This window comes from Archocentrus centrarchus, chromosome 17 (assembly GCF_007364275.1).
Source record: "Archocentrus centrarchus isolate MPI-CPG fArcCen1 chromosome 17, fArcCen1, whole genome shotgun sequence".
Lineage (NCBI taxonomy): Eukaryota > Metazoa > Chordata > Actinopteri > Cichliformes > Cichlidae > Archocentrus > Archocentrus centrarchus.
In genome coordinates, this window is record NC_044362.1 from 18,767,117 (window position 1) to 18,784,248 (window position 17,132).

The following is a 17,132-nucleotide window of genomic DNA, read 5'->3' on the forward strand; positions in this document are numbered from 1 at the left end:
AGAACATCCAAGAGGAGTGGCACAGTCTGCCTACCAGTGATTACTGCAGAGCCCATTGGAGATTGCTTTAATTTTGTGGAACTTCTTCTGTTTCAGTTTTCACTGATCTTGTCATGGTCCTGGGTCATTACCCCAAGATTTTTTTTTTTTTTTTTGCTGTTGTACTTCCCGTCAATACCCATTTCAAAAAGCTCTGCATTGGCAATGAAATAGGAAGCATGCAGTCTTTTTCTTTTCCATCATCTAATAGCTCTTATTACAGAGATTTTTAACAAAAAGCTGCTGTTTGTCACACAGCCTGCAACGTGATTTCTTAATTACAAAGTTTTTTGTTTATTTAAAAAAAAAAAAAGCAGTTAAAGAGGAAAATCTGAAACTGCAGGTTCATCTGTGCTCTGCAGAGACAGAAGAGGCTAGCAGTTTAGACAATAGCTCTAATGAAATATTTCATATTTACACAGTTGCATGTTTGCTCTATAAAAGTTGAAGCCCATGTAACAAATTTCAACAGCACAATGTTCTGTCCAAAGTGATTTCAACTTTGAAACATGCTATCATTAAAAGGTGTTGCTTGTCTTAATTTCACAGGAGGTGGTGTGTGAAATGTTAATTATTATAATGGATATGAATATGATATGTCAGTATTATATAATTTGACTCTGGCAGATGAGATTAAGGCAGTCCCTGGAGCACCACTGCTCTCTGCTGGAGCAACTTCTGCTTTTGCATAACTTAAATGTTCATACATGCAAAAGTGCTGCAAAGACCTATTAATGAAAAGATTACATAGTTAAAAACTGACTAAAAATAAATGTTAACTGAATAACATGTTATGTCATTTACATTAAAAAAAATGACATTTTCGTTACAGTGAATTGACACAGCATAAGCAATTTCAAAAGATATATTTGCTTTGTGGGAGTTTCATGGACATTTTAGCAACTTTCCAGCATTTTAAAGACTCAACAGATATAAACAAACAAAAATCTATAGAGAAGAAACAGTAATATTTCTGTTATTTACTGATTTGTCTGTTAAAGTGCTTACTATTGAAGTATAGCAGGTTATGGGTAATGTCATTGTTAGTAAGAAGGCTGTAAAGTAGAATCATTGAGACCTCTGACTCTGATGAAATTAACAGTTCAGACTCTGATCCAATCTTAAAGTTACGGTGTGTAAAATCCCACAGCTAGATGCCAGTAGATTGCAGATTGCATTCAACCAAACTGCTTTCTTATCCCTCCCAATTCAAGTGCATAATTGTAGCTACAGTGGCCGCTGTAGGACAAACAACTCTGGCCGTGTGTGTGTGTGTGTGTGTGTGTGTGTGTGTGTGTGTGTGTGTGTGTGTGTGTGTGCGCTGTGAGTGTAGGCTGTTGGTCTGCTGTTTACCTCAGCTGTCAATATGTGTCCATGTCTATTTACTCTGGAAGAGACTGTAAAGCTTTGTGAAAGGAGTCCGATATGAATCGATGAATCGGTGAAGCTCACTTCTGTCCGATGACAGTGATACTGAGGTGAATTGTGAAGGATAGCCTGAACATTTTTCTTGGTAAGCACTGCAGTTAACCACTGTTAGCTGCTGTTACCCTTTAGTGAAACTTTCTTTGATATGGCTCTAACATTGCTGGAGTCGTAAATTTAGCGAATAAACTCTCATATGATGTGAGAACAAAACAAAAAATATTTGTCAGAGGGAAAGTGTGTTTTTTAAGATACTCATCCTTAACATTAGCTGGCATAATGCTAGCTTATAACCAACTATTGTTGTTGTTTACTTGGCTCCTTGTTAGCTGTCCAGAAACTGGAGGGTCACATGTTTTATCTGCTGACAATCAGTAATTGCGACAAGGTCAGGAATGAATGAACAGGTTTATGCACATTTCCATGTGAGGAGGAAGAGGATGAGTTGGAAATGAGGGAAGAGAGAGCAGTGGTGGGGGGAGGCAGGAAAAAAAAATGTGAAAAAAGACAATGAGAAAAAGATGATGAAAATGTACAAATGTTAAATGGTCATATATGGTTTGAAATATAAGGCGTACTACATATGTGGCCAGTCTCTAGCCACAAACATGAAAAGACCGAACAGCGATGTCCATCTCAGCCACTGTATTTCAGATGGTGGGGCAACATGGCGCCTTCCACAAACTGATGCCTGCTCTATGAATTTTTAATGGATTAACTCTAAGTTTATTAGAATGCATCAGTTTATTGGAAGATATAATCAATCTATATTTATGAGTATAATATTCTATTTTTTTCTCTTAAATAACAAAAAGTTTACATACTGTAACATTTATGGATACAACACAGTGAAAATTCCACACTTTTTGATTATTATTTCTATGATAGATCATTATATGGTCAATGTCATAAAAGAAAAGAAAATGCTCATCAATTTCCAAAAAGTTAGAACTGATTTGTTTGACCAACAATACAAAACACAAACATTACCTTTAATGGGAGCAACAAACAAATTAGAAATTACATAGAAATTAGAAATTCTTTATTGTCATTGCACATTTCCATGCAATGAAATTCTGTTTGACAGCTCTCCCTTCTTTCATGGCAGCATATGAATGGGAACAAGATATAAATTGCACACACAATAAATAAGAACAAGAACAAAAACAGAAATAAGAAAAAAACAACAAATATAAATAAATATAAATAGCAACAAAAATGAGGTAATACAGGCCTAAATGTCCATAAAGTGTGGATGTGGGTAAGGTGCAGAGTGTGAAGTGCAAAGTCCAGTGGGATGCAAAGTGTGAAGTCTATGCTCCGTCTTACAGCAGAGCTTTTATGGCTCTGTGGAAGAAACTGTGTTTAAGTCTTTCAGTCCGTGCCCTTGTGACCCTGAGTTTGCCAGAGGGGAGGGTGCCAAAAAGACATTGTCCAGGGTGTGTGTATTCCGACCTGATTTTTTCATCTCTTATTGTCAGTCGGGCAGAGTGAATTTGGTCCAGGGATGGGAGAGGGGCACCGGTGATCTTTGATGCAGTCTTAATGATCCACTGCAGGTCTTTTCTCTCCTCTGAGGTGCAGCTGGAGAACCACACTGTGCATCCATAGCCCAGGACACTTTCTATGGTGCATAGGCAGAAGTTGATGAAGAGTTTTCGTGGGAGCCCAATTTTCTTGAGGGACTGCAGGAAGAAAAGTCTCTGCTGGGCCTTCTTCACCACTTCTCTGGTGTTTACCCATGTCAAGTCCCTTGAGAGGTGAACACCAAGGTACTTGAAGCTCCCCACCTGTTCCACCTTTTCCCCAGCAATCACCATACTGGCATGTACAGTGTCCTTATGTTTCCTGAAGTCAGTGGCAAGCTCCTTCCTTTGCAATGCCACACAGACAGTTTGCTTGAAAAATGACTCATATGACTTATCAGATGTTGACTTCTTGTTTCAGCTTTTGGTTTGAGTAAGTCATTAAAGATCATTCAGCATTTTACAACCCTCCTGGGGGTGCGCTTCATCACAAACAGTCTTTCTGATGTCTCATTTGGAATGGATTCATGCAAAATCCCTCCAATTAAGGGTCGGGCTTGTCCCGGTTAAATTATACAGTTTTGTGTTTCATGAAGTCTTTGGAGAAATCTTGCAGAGATCTGCATATTTTAGACTTACTCTTCTAACTGAATGAATCATTCACAAGTCACAACTAAATGTTGTAGTTTACGTACAAATCTGTGACAGGATTATAAAAGTTGTCACGTATACAGCACAGAGATATTATATAAGAGTTTATCAGGCATTTATGCAAGGCATTTAGTGATAGACTGTAATTCACAAATTATGAACAGTTTTAAGTCCACCAACAGGATGATGATCATGTGCTTCTTTAGCTCACTATTTAAAGATCTTGCACAACTGGTCTCAACTGGCTGTTTGGCTCTATGATGAACCATCAAAGGTGAACCCCTGTTGTAGGCAGGCATCAGACAGTCCTCACACCTTTCTTCTGTGTGTCTCCCCTTGTGCCTCGCCATATGTGCGCTCAAGCAGTCTTTTGTACTGAACTGTTTCCCAAAGTGGGAGCAAACACTACGCTTGGTCTGGTGCAGAATTAGATAAGCGAGAGATATGAAGTGTGAACGCTTTCATGATCATTCACTAGTCCTGGTTTGTGCAACATTTTGGCAGTCAGCGCACTGGTACTTCTGCTGATATTAAATTTTTGAAGACTGTTGAAATTTCATGAGTTATTATGTGTATTACAAAAGATGCTCCTTGGTGTTCCCCTCATATCATCAACAGACTGCTGCCCTCTACAGTCCTTATATATTTTTTTAATTTATCCCTTCAAGGTTTTCTTCTCTTTCCTTTTTAGACTCACTTCAAAGTGAGTTATGTCTAGGCTGGTCCTCCGTAAAACACATGGATCCTGATATGACAGCTTTGTGTCCTTCATCATTGTCCACCTTTGACAGATGATAGGGCAGGTAGGAAAGGATACAGCTGTCACCAGTTGAAGACAAAGCTGCAAAAATGACAACCTAAGCATCAAAGCATTTATTTTTAGAAATTACCAGATGGTTGATAACTAAATATTACTGTTTGCATATAAGCAAAAGTACTTTGGATTAGCGCCTTGTGGAACATCATGATATTTGTGATGCTGAATAAGTGAATTCAGATGGTCAGGTTCATTCATGAATTCAACGCACTCTTTCAAGACAGAAAAAGAAGAAGTTGAACAAAATCAAACTATAATAGTCACTCTCACTCTCTTGGACAGTGTCACTTTTTTTTTTTTTTTTTTTTTTTGCTATTCTGCCTCTGTCTACGACCAATAAATTAAGAAGGAGGCCATCATTAGGCTGAAAAATCTAAATAAACCAGAGGACTCAGTAAAACTCAGTTACTGCAGTTACTGAACTTAATGCGCAAACAAGGAGCAGCTCAGGGTAGCTGTAGTAAAGGTCAGAGGGTCTCAAGGGAGGAAACAGCATTTGATCATGTCCTTGGGTTCTCAACTTCAGATAGTAAATGAGTATGAAGGGTTTTCATCCAAGTATTAAAAACAATCCTTAAATTTTAAAATCTTTGTCCAGTTACTTTTAGGCCTCTGAAAATTTGGTGCTATTTATAAAATTGGCAGTACAGTAGAAATCGCCTAAGGCGAAGTCGCACCGATTGGATTTTTGCTCTAGCCGGATGGCCTCTGCAGGTCCCGATTTTTCCTAACATTAATTCCAATAAAAATCATCACCTAAATCTGATCATACAAGTCGGATTTTCTCTTGCCTCAGATGAAGAATCTGGTCCCATTGTAATGCATTTCCAATTAAATGTGATTGCCTAAGTTGGATGAGTTTTTAGCGCTAAAGCCCTCCTCAGCTCCCACTACCCCCAATTCCAACATCTATGATCTATGCAAACTCCGTGCATCGGCTCCGTTCATGCACAACTACACACACTAACAATGCGTGGAGATCGTGTGAGTGTTTATACAGTCAGGGGATGTCTGGATTGGCTTCACTGGGTGAATCAGTTCATTTCACTGGAGACAGTCATGGCAAGTGCAAGAGTCAAGCGTAAGCTATAAACTCGCACTTACGAGCAAAAATACGAGATTATAAAATTTGCAAAAGCAAATCCAGGGATGAAGTAGAAAACCACTGGAGCGAAATTCGATATCAGACCCCAAACTGTATGATATATTGAAAAATCTGATTTTATCCGACTTACACATAAGACAGATTTTTTTTTTTTAACAAGTCGCATAAAATTCCATGGGCCATTTCAATCTGACTTGGGCGATTCCTACTGTAAGTCCAAAACAGTTCATGCAAATTTTTTATTTAATTAAAGCTGAAAGTCTTAATTGTTTGACTTTAAATCCACTGAGCTGGTGTACAGAGGCAAAACTGCCCCAAAATTTCTGGACCTAAATACATGTCTCAGAACGCCCTTGAATGGCTCCCAGAGAAGTGAATGAATTATATTTACCATCTGGATATAGGTGTGAAAGTAGCTGGATCATGACTATTCAGTAAACACACAAGTGTTTTGTTTGTTTTTTATTCTAAACATGGTTATATAAAATATAATAGGTCCAGTATTGGTTTTAATTAAAAAATGACTTTCCTTGCACTTCTCCTGCACATTCATACAATACTCTACTATCCAGTTACTGTACCTTTATTTATTAAATAATAGGAATATAAATGTAGTTACACATTACATACATTACATTGCTAAAAGTAATCCCTCACCCATACAAATCACTGAATTCAGGTGTTCCAATCACTTCCATGGCCACAGGTGTATAAAACCAAGCACCTAGACATGCAGACTGCTTCTACCAACATTTGTGAAAGAATGGATCGCTCTCAGGAGCTCAGTGAATTCCAGCGTGGTACTGTGACAGCGTGGTAGGCCATGTAAAGTGGCAGAGTAGGGTCAGCGGATGCTGAGGCGGAGAGTGCGCTGAGGTCATCAACTTTCTGCAGACTCAATCGCTACAGACCTCCAAACTTTATGTGGCTTTGTTATTAGCTCAAGAATAGTGCATGGAGCGCTTCATGGAATGGTTTCCATGGCTGAGCAGCTGCTTCAAAGCCTTACATCGCCAAGTGCAATGTTGGATGCAGAGGTGTATAGCAAGCCTCCACTGGACTCCAGAGCAGTGGATACATAATCTCTGGAGAGATGAATCGTTCTTCTCCATCTGGCAAACTGATGGTGTCATGATCCTGGGGTTGGTTAACCAGTGTTTTTTGAGTTTTGTACTTTTTTTCTTTTAAGTATCTTTAATCGTGTTCTCAGTTTCTGGTTCTTAGTTTAGTTCCTCCTGTGTTCTTACATGTGTCTTTTTTTTCATGTTTATGTTCATTCATGTGCCTCCCAGTGTTGTCAAGTCTGCGTTCCTGTCTCCAAGTTCAGTTGTTTCCTGTCTTTGTCTCTTGTGATCTGTAGTTTTTCTTCCTTGTCTCATTTCTGTGATTACATTCAGCTGTACTCCTCCACCTGTTGTCTGTTCCCCTTGTTATCCCTCTGTGTATTTATTGTCTCACCCTACCCTTGTCGCTTGTCATAGTCTTGTTATCGTCGTGGCAGTGTTTCATTCCTGTGTTCCCCGTGCTTCTAATGTTCCCTATTGTCATCCTTCCCAGTTTAGGTTTTCTTAGTTTTCTGCATTTGGGTCTTCACCCTCCACACACGCCACATGGTCAGCTTTCATCAAGGGTGACAGTTTGGCCATTGCCAGGAGAACGGTACTTGTCTGAGGTGTAAAGTTTAGTGGAGGGGGGATTATGGTGTGGGGTTATTTTCCAGCAGTTGGACTCAGCCTTAGTTCCATTGAAAGGAACTCAGTGCTTCAACATAACAAGACATTTTGGACATTTTCATGCTCCCAGCTTTGTGGGAACAGTTTGAGGATGGCCCTTTCCTGTTCCAACATGACTGCGCACCAGCGCACAAAGCTAGACCCATCAAGACATGGATGAGCGAGTTTAGTGTGGAAGAACTTGACTGTCCTGCACAGAGTCCTGACCTCAGCCTGATAGAACACCTTTGGGATGAATTAGAGTGCAGACTGCGAGCCAGGACTTCTCATCCAAAATCAGTGTCTGACCCCACAAATATGCTTCTGGAAGAATGGTCAAAAATTCCCATAAACACTCCTAAACCTTGTGGAAAGCCTTCCCATTAGAGTTGAAGCTGTTATAGCTGCAAAGGGTGGGCAGACATCATATTAAACTCTATGAATGGGATGTCACTCAAGTTCTTTGCGTGTGAACGCAGACAAGCAAATACTTTCAGCAATATAGTGTATGTAATAAACAAGTTGAATAATAACAATATACACATTTACATTTTATACTCCTAACATGTTGATCATATGACAATAATTTTTTTTCTTTATTTTTTGGCATTATTTATTATGTGCCAGGTACCCACTTGTTCGAGGTTGGGAACAGGCACCAGATTAAAAGAGGATTTTTTTTTTTTTTCATTTAAGCCTGTAGGACTGAGTCAAATTTAGGGCCAAACAGTGTTTGGAAGATTTTGTAAAATAATTATGTACAAAGAGAAAAGTCTTTGTTACCTGTGATCAATTATGGTTCTCTTATATTAAAGAGTAGTGTCCAAAAAATAATAATAAAATAAAATTGGATGAAACCTAATACCAACAAACTCACCTGATAAATAATATTCCCCTGGCAGTGGTCATCTACAAGTGTTTGAACAAGAAATTTGCATTTGATGTTTTTACTTAAAACATGAATGTCTTAAATAAACAAATCATATTAAAAAACAGACACACATAAGTAAATTCAAACTGCACAGAGACTGACAGAGATTTAACAAGCGCCTCTACCTCTTTATTCTGCTTTTTCATGTAGGTGTTCCTTCTGCTCGGTTGAGATTGGATAGTTTGTGGGCTGACAAACTGCACCTAAAATAGACAGAGGCATATCTCTAGCGCCACCTGGTTGAAGACGTCAAAATGTGCAGGTCCTGCGTGAAATGCTTAGACTGGTCTTACTCAGAGAATAGTGTTCTCATCTGTCCTTAACACCAGTTATCCTTTCAGTCTACAACTGCAGTTAGCACTGTTTAGACACCATGGGCAAAACTCTGGCTGCATTTACATGAAACCGGGATTTTCTTCCAGTTATTTGAAGTGTCCTGCTTTTGTTTCGATGTGCATAAAAAGACCAGTCCACTATGATAGCGGAGTACTACGGTTTAGTAAAAGAGCTGATCAACCCTTTGTCTTTTGTCCTTTTCAGATTATCAGTACTTTAGATCTTTTAGGCCAAACTATCAGCCAGCAGTGGCAGAAAAATCTTTCAGACACTTAAAGGGGAATTATTCATTACGAGTAACGACGCAGAATGGCCGCTTGACTGATGGCTGTTACCTTTCTTACCGATCCATCCATCCAGCAGTCTAAACAGAGATGGCCAGTCCTCCCTCCTCTCTCCAGCCATCTTCTCCAGCTCTTTTGGTGCTGCTAAATTTAACTACCGGCTGCAAGTTATGTTTTATCTGTCAGGTTACTTAGGTAATTGTAAATGAGCCACTTGCCACCAGTGCAATATGCAGATGACACGTTTTGATCAAATTAGGAATTATTATTTCCTACTCCCATTTGCTTCTTACCTTGCACGTAGGCCCATAACTAGCTGCACTGTCTGTGTGTGTGAGCAGCTCAGGCACTATTTTCAGCACTGTGGTAATGAATTCCTCCAGCAGACCGTAGTACAGCACAGGTCCCCTCCTCATTATCTCCTACAGAGCTGCAGACACAAGCTGCAGAGGGGGAACGATAAGACGGAGAGCGCAGAGAGGCAGGGAGCCGAACAGCGCAAATGGAAACAGCGTAAATGGAAACAGCGTAAGGATTTCGGATACGTAAAACGACGCCAAGGTGGCTGCGGTGAAATTCAAGTTATTGTAGTGTTGCATCACCGCGCAGAATTTGGCGTTCATGATTTATGATGACGAGGTAATCGTTCATTGATATCTCGCCCATTTTTGCTGTATTCGACAAAGTGAATTAACAAAATGTAATTTAGCAGTGAAGATGGCTGATTGCTAATAACATCGTACCTCTTGGAAAACTGGAATATGGAAGCCGGGTCGGATACACGTCGGTTCTCCTTTGGAAGTAACTGTGCACACGCACTGCGTCGTTACGCACAAACGCACTACCAAGAGGGTTACATCACATTTTCCCATATGATAAGCAGTTTTTATGATATTTCTAACCTTTTCTAACGAAATACCACTGTGCTGTGTAAATGTTTTGTTATTATTCACTGTACTTTGTATTTAGAGTTAGGGAATTACCAACTGATCCCACTAGATGGCAGCATTGGCGCGAATATTGCTTGGAAAAAGCTGGGTAGCTCTGCAGTGGATGTCTCCTCCTGCAATGATTTCATTTTAGGTTCTTTTGGTTTGTATTAAAGCAGATTGCTGCGGAAATGCAGTGCACAATGTAACAGCTGCGTATACATTTCTAAAGTCTATTGTTTTTTTGCCAATAGTGTGAATAATACTCACATTTAAGCAATTTTCAGGCTGGTTTTGTTATGTTTGTATAAGTCAGATTTCATATGTAACTTCACCTATCACATCTAACATACCCTGGCAGCCCCTGGCATTCAAAACTTGTCAATTTAGTCAACCGTGCAGAAAGATGATTGAGACATTTGAGGATAAATAAGATGAGAAGGGATGCATGGAGTGAAATATAACAGAGATGAGAAGTGAGCAGTCATCTACAGTTTACTGGAGTGTAGTGACAAGCATCTTATCACAATCCCCAACACTTAGTGACAGTCCTGTATGAACACGTCTGTTGGCTTAAGTGGCTGAGATGGTTAATATTCACAGTGGCTTTAAATCTCAAGAAGGGAAGCTGCTGATCTGTGCAATTATTACAAAAACAAAATAACACGTGCCTGTGTTGCATATCGCATTTCTTTGTCAAGTTGCTCTCTCTGTGTCCATGTTTCAACATTGTTTCACACGTGTTGCAGTCTTTGGACTTTTACATAATCATGTCACATTACTCTGTTGCCTGCAAGAAAGAAGATAAGGCTTAATTTTGAAGGTGGAGCCAAGAACTTCATAAAAGAGTTGAGTTTCAATTGCATAAAATTATTCACATTTCCCCCATGGCAAAAAAAAAAGAATGTGCAAAAGGCAAAGCGGTGCACTTTTACCACTTTTATCTTTTCGATTGTGTCAAGGAAATGTGAGTGAGTGAGCGAGGCAGATAATAATGCAGCGAGAGAATGACAGATGGGAAGAGACAGAGAGATACGCAGAGAATGGGAACAGCAGATTTGTAGTGACAGGCTGCTCAGTCGGAAGTTGTAAGATTGTTTAGCCTAAAATCTGCACAACAGCCATGGAAACCAGTTTGAACCAGAATCCAAAATATGAAATAAAGAGAGTCACAAAACTCTGAAATAAGGAAAAACGGTTGTGGAAATGCCCTTTCCACAAAAAAAAACAAAACAAAAAAACCCCAGAAATGTTAGGATGTGTAAATAAAAACAGAATGCAATGATTTGCACATTAATTAACCCTATATTAAATTCAAAAACTACAACAATGCAGTATTTTTGCTCAATTACATGCTGAAAATGAGAAATTAAGTTATTAATGTGAAATCAGTACCAGCAATATGGTTCAAAAAAGTTTGGGGCATGTTTACCTTTGTGCTGCATCGTCACTTATGACCAGAGGAATGTTTTTGTGTGTGTGTGTGTGTGTGTGTGTGTGTGTGTGTGTGTGTGTGTGTGTGTGTGTGTGTGTGTGTGTGTGTGTGTGTGTGTGTGTGTTTATTGAACCGTTAAACACTAACCTATGAATTATTTGAGCATAAAAATGGCACCTACCTCAGTGTTTTGTCTCCACAAAACAGACAACTTCAAACCGATTTTAAGTTGTATCTTTAGGCACTTAGTTACCAGCAGCCTGTTGCAAAAGCACATCATGTGTTCCCCTTTCATTAGCTGGATCTTTAAAAAAAAATGCCAAAGATAACAGTTTGAGAAACTTAATATAGTATTTTTGCACTAACAAGGTGATTACCAAATAGCTATTAGCTGAACACTTTTCATATCTCAGCAAATTCTGAGTAAACTGGACAAAAGAAGAAGGAGCAGGCCTTAAATACCATCTACAGCAGATTAACAGTATCTGAAAGTCACGTCCTAAGAAACAGGAAAAAAGAATCCAGCAAAGACCTGACAGAAGACCTGAGGGATGCATCTGGCCCTTCAGTTGATCCATCTATTATTCACCGAAGCCTCGTCAGAAATGATCTCAAGAAGCCATTCATAAGGAAAGGAAATGGGCAGAAAAGGCTGACTTAAAATCAGAGCCAACAGGAGTGATGGAGTGATGAATCCAAATCAAAAAAAATCTGTGTACAAATCATCATCGGCATGTACAGAGGAGTTTAGGAGAGAGGTACGACAGTGCGTGTTTACAACCATCTGTAAAACACAGTGGAGGCTCTGTTGTGGTTTGGGGCTGCATTTCAACCAGCGGTGTTGAAGATCTTGTCAAAACTGAGGGAATTATGAATGCAGAAAAATATGAAATTTTGATCCACTATGCAATGCCATCTGGAAAGCATCTGATTAGCAACGGCATCATTTTACAGCATGACAATGATCCCAAACACACTGCCAATGCAATTAAAGCATACCTGGATAGAAAAACACACAATGAAGACTATATGTCATGGATTGTCCTCCCCAGAGCTCGGACCTCAAAATTACTGAAGCAGTGTGGGATCATCTTGACAGAGAATGGAACAAAAGGCAGCCATCATCCAAAGAAGCGCTTTGAATGTCCTTCAAGAAGCCTGGAGAACTATTCCTGAAGACTACTTAAAGAAATTAAAAGAAAGCTGCCTCAGAGAGTTAAGGCTGTTCTGAAGAATAAAGGTGGTCACACCGAATACTGACTTCAAGATTGTTAGAATTGTACAAACTGTTTTTGCGTATATAATGTATTTCCTTGTATGTTTGCACACATCACTCCACATATTAGCCATTTTTCTATCAAAACATAAAGAAATGAGGAGCAGCTCAACATGTTTGCACAGTGCCTACAAAGATGGCTCTGGGATTTCTGAATCTTTTGCTGAGAATATGCCATAGATCAAGTTCAATACTTTATTGCCATTTTGACATTATTGATAGGAATTTGCTGCAGTACAGTTTCACACACTGACAAAAAACACTCACTCAGTGTGACACAACAAAACAGAATAATGATGAAATCTCCCAACTTCTTTGCAATTTCACTTTCAAAAAGTGATATTGTTAAACCTTTGGATTATTTGCCTTCTTTGCTTCTGAAAGATTCAACAGTCTGGAATGTTCGATACACCAAATCATCTTCATAAACAACACAATTTGTTGTGATATGTTCCACCGTGTGTTTTTGTTATTGCTTTTTAGAATTACGAAATTTTTCTCGTGTTTGGTAGCTACTGTTACAACTTTTTGTTTAAGTGTTGCTGGCAATAAATTCAAAATGAGCTTATATTCTTCCAAAAAAAAAATAAAAATGCTCCAACATTTTTCAGCTGAAACATCTGATATGCTGGATTTGTACTTTGCTTTGTCAGTTATAAACAGAGTGTAAGTGATTTGCAAAGCACTGCTTTCTGTTTTTATTTACACTTTACACAGCCTCGCAAGTTTTTTTTTTTTTTTTTTTGCTTTTGTTTTTTTTGGAAACAAGGCACATAGCTCACATTTACGGAAACTTCTTGGCAACAGTGCCATGAGCCAGCATTTCTATCAGAGGGAGCGTGAGTCAGAGAAGACTGGCAGACACGTCTTAGCAGCTGTGCCTGAGCTCGCTCTGACAGTTGAAGTTTATTGTAAAAGTTTGTGACAAGTGTTGTCATCTGCATGAAAGTCTGTTTCTTTCAAGACCTGCAGTAATCCCAGGAATTTATGCTGAATTACATGGAACCCAAATTTCCGGGGAAAAAAAAAAAAAATCCTATGGGATTGTTTCTGTGCAGGCTTCCTTTAAAGAAATGACGAGTGAGTGAGGTGGCATGTCATTTTTAATCTAATGCCACTGCTAACACTAATGTAGTTCTGCATGAATAAGTCACAGTTAGTTTAATGCCACTATAGATCCCATGTAAAACTGAGATCCATAACTAGAGCTATCACAATGAACGTGAGATTAAATAAGTGAAAAAAAAAAAATTCAAAATTTGAACAACAAAAACTAATCTCCATGGTTGAAAGGTGGCTGCAAAAAGACAATATTTTCCCCCCTCACAAAAGGCATGAACTGTGGTCAGCTGATTAAAACTGAGTGATGTGAAGCCCTGCCCGACACTGCCTATCACAGTAGTTACATAACAACACTGGCACATGTGATCATTCTTCCTTGCAGCCAACATATGGTCTGCCTTTGATTTGATTCTTACAAAACTAACCTATAAAAAAACTGAGCCTTAATTACATAGGCTAGTATGTGATGAGTCTTGGCACACATCGCTGTTGATTTAAGCGCATTTTGTGTTCTCCTAGCAGAATTATTTGGATGGGTGGCAGTAAACAGAGTGAGTGCTGTTATCACGGCGGCACAGGAAGAAAACAACACAGGTTTCTTGAGTCTTTCAAAGCTGTTGCTCCTTGTTCTGTCGCGAGCACGCATGTACAGTACAGAGTCACACTTTGGCGCAGTGTTATCTTCCCCGCGTAGTAAGGAAGATCATTTTCTCCCTTTTTTATCTGCTAAACCCTGACTCTTTGTTGCAAAATGTTTTGTACATAAAAATAACCCCCTGCTTCTCAGCTTCCTGAAGTTTATAACACATATCAGTGCAAGAAACTTTGCACCAAAGAAAGGCAACTGAGAGCAACTACTGCATTGCACCGTGGTGTGAGTAAATCTGCGTGACTGTGTCCCTCATTTCAGAGAGTGCTTTGATGTCAGTGAAATAAGCTGCAACTCATTGAGGAACATCAAAGATATTCCCCACCTCCCACCCCAGCTTCACAACCCTTCACTGCTCTGAAACATGTTTGGAAATGCCATGGGGTCCCTTTATCTTTTCCACAATTAAAGGCTTTTTAACTGCCCATTAATACTATCAATTATCCCAGAATGTGAACAGTAATTTCGGGGATCAAGCGAGCAGCTATTTGGAATTTGTAATTAGAAGAAAGGGGATCTAATGTCTCTCTTTCTTTAGGCTGAGCTCCCTCATTGTGCTTTCAGATCACTGATTAAACTCCCTTTGTTTGTTTGTTTCTTTGATTTGACCTCTCAGTGCTTGTCTTGTATTATGCTTAAGATAGGAGAGTGTGTGTGTGTGTGTGTGTGTGTGTGTGGGGGGGGGGGGGGGGGGGGGGGTGTCTGCATTCATCTTTGCTGCCCTTCAAATAAACTTGAATTTCCAAAGCTCTTTCTCTCCATGTTTGGACCTTATAATCAGCAAGTGCATGGATGGATGTGAAGGAAGCACCTTTAAACTGCTGTTCAGGCCATGGTCTCTTGTGTTCCATTGTTTCATGCTGTATACAGCTGAATGATTTCAGGGGCTCTTAATGCAGTCAGCTGTTTAATTTGATGACATCATCTACAGTATATATATATATATATATATATATATATATATATATATATATATATATATATATATATATATATATATATATATATATATATATTAGGGCTGGGACTTTAACGCGTCACCTGCCGTCACCTCTGCGTAGCTCATGTCGCCTAGCAACCGTGAGTGTGAAGCACAGCTGTGTAAAAGCAGCTGGTTAAACGGAGAATGAACTTTTTCTCCTTTTTGTGGTTTAATTTTAAATCTTTAATTCAAAATAAGCTGTTAAAACAAGCGTAACACATTTCAACATCAAGGAATACAGCTGAGCTAATGATTAATTTCCAACTATAACAAGTGAGACATTAATGTTGAATAAAACCATCCAGTTATGATGCTTAACTTTAATTTCAGGAGTTTGCTCATCACATGAGCACTTCCACCCTTTGTTGGTCTGTGTAGTAGACTGGTGGGAAAATAAACAAGATTTTGAAGTTTAAGCTTATGTATATTGCTTTATTCATCAACCAAACTTAAATTAATATTTATCATGTTAAATATTGAAATGCGATTAAAATGCGATTAATTTCGATTAATTAATTACAAAGCTTGTAATTAATTCGATTAATTTTTTGAATCGAGTCCCACCCCTAATATATATATATATATATATATATATATATATATATATATATATATATATATATATATATATATATATATATATATATATATATATATATATATATATATATATATTGTCATATTTCACATGGTTCTCCATAGTTGTGCAGTGATTTGCCCAAGGAAATCAGTAGCATTGTTCTTATTGCTGTCACACTTTAGAACCTGGCAGTGTGTCTAACGTTCACTTCCACTTTTTTATTCCCTTTGCAAAGTATTCATCTTAGTGTTTGGAGCCATTACCATCCATTTCCTTCAACTCCTTTCAGTTTGTTTTCTCTTAACTCTGGAATTCTAATAATATTTGAACTGAATATGTCTGATCTCTTCTTAATATGAAATCAACATGTCCATTACATCCAAAAGATAACACAAAAACTGTTTTGTGAATAATAGGTGTGTTACTTAGTTGGTGTTGTGGTTTTTCAAATAGCATTGTCTGTCATATTAAGCAGCTCACTAGAAAACACAGTTACTTGTGATCCCGTGGATGCTGGAGCAACTTTTCCTGCGTCCACGCTGGCCTATTAGAAGCGCGCACCGTGCAGCCAATCACAGGCACTCACTCCTCAGCTCCTCTAATCGTGGATTAGCCACAACCGACTGCAGTCTGCAGCTCTGTGAGGGATAGGTAGTCACTGCTATTCACCCTCGATTTTATTATTAGCTCTCTTGGATTTGGCAGCAGAGCTTTTCTTGTCCTTAATTTTCCCCCTCAGCAGGAGCGACTTTTTGCGTTGCGCAAGCAAGTAGGCTGCACATTTCGGGCTCTCAGGTAAAGGTGTGGGATTACCGAAGGGAGAAGCGACGAAATACTTAGAAGCCTCTATTGTAGGTCAGTTAGGACTCAATCGATGGCCCTTTAATTTAAACCCACAACGTAGTAACGCCGCGCGCTAACGCGCTGCTCCGTTTTCGCTCCCCGATGTTCAGAACGGCCAATTACCCGACGGTGGATCCCGCGCCCACCATCATGCACGGCACTTGGTTTACCACAGGATGCCGAGAAAACGCACCCGTGGCGGTGGAGAAACCTAAGAAAAAGGCGTTCAGCTTGGTCAAAATAATGTCTCTGAACAACAAGAAGGGGCACGGCCAGCATCCGCACAACAACAACAACATGCCTTTTACGATCCACTGTCACATCGGGAAAGAGATAAAGCACATTTGCAGCAACTGCAGCCGTGGGAACGACACACAGGACGGTGAGTAGGCTCAAACCTTGTGTGGTTTCGCCCATAGTAGGCTTGCGGTGTTACCATCCAGGATGCACACCTCTGAAGATGGCTACATTGCTTCTGGGCTTTGCGTGCGCGTTTGATAACCAGGCTGTGTGAAGATACAGTTTTCTGCGCGTGTCTTTTTCCTTCAGG

The 17,132-nt window shown here is 39.2% G+C and overlaps 1 protein-coding gene across 2 annotated transcripts in view; it reads left to right on the forward strand.

Annotated features, from left to right (window-relative positions):
* The window catches only part of LOC115795747 (phosphatase and actin regulator 1-like), a 56,993-nt gene that overhangs the window by 7,776 nt on the left and 32,085 nt on the right, over window positions 1–17,132 (forward strand). Inside the window, exon 1 of one of the 2 annotated variants that reach the window (XM_030751801.1) lies at window positions 16,378–16,964. The exons of the other annotated variant lie outside the window; for it this stretch is intronic. Within the exon in view, the coding sequence (XP_030607661.1) occupies window positions 16,685–16,964 (280 nt within the window). The 5' untranslated portion in view covers window positions 16,378–16,684. Of the gene's footprint in view, window positions 1–16,377; window positions 16,965–17,132 lie in introns of those variants that run through there. 2 annotated transcript variants of the gene reach the window in all.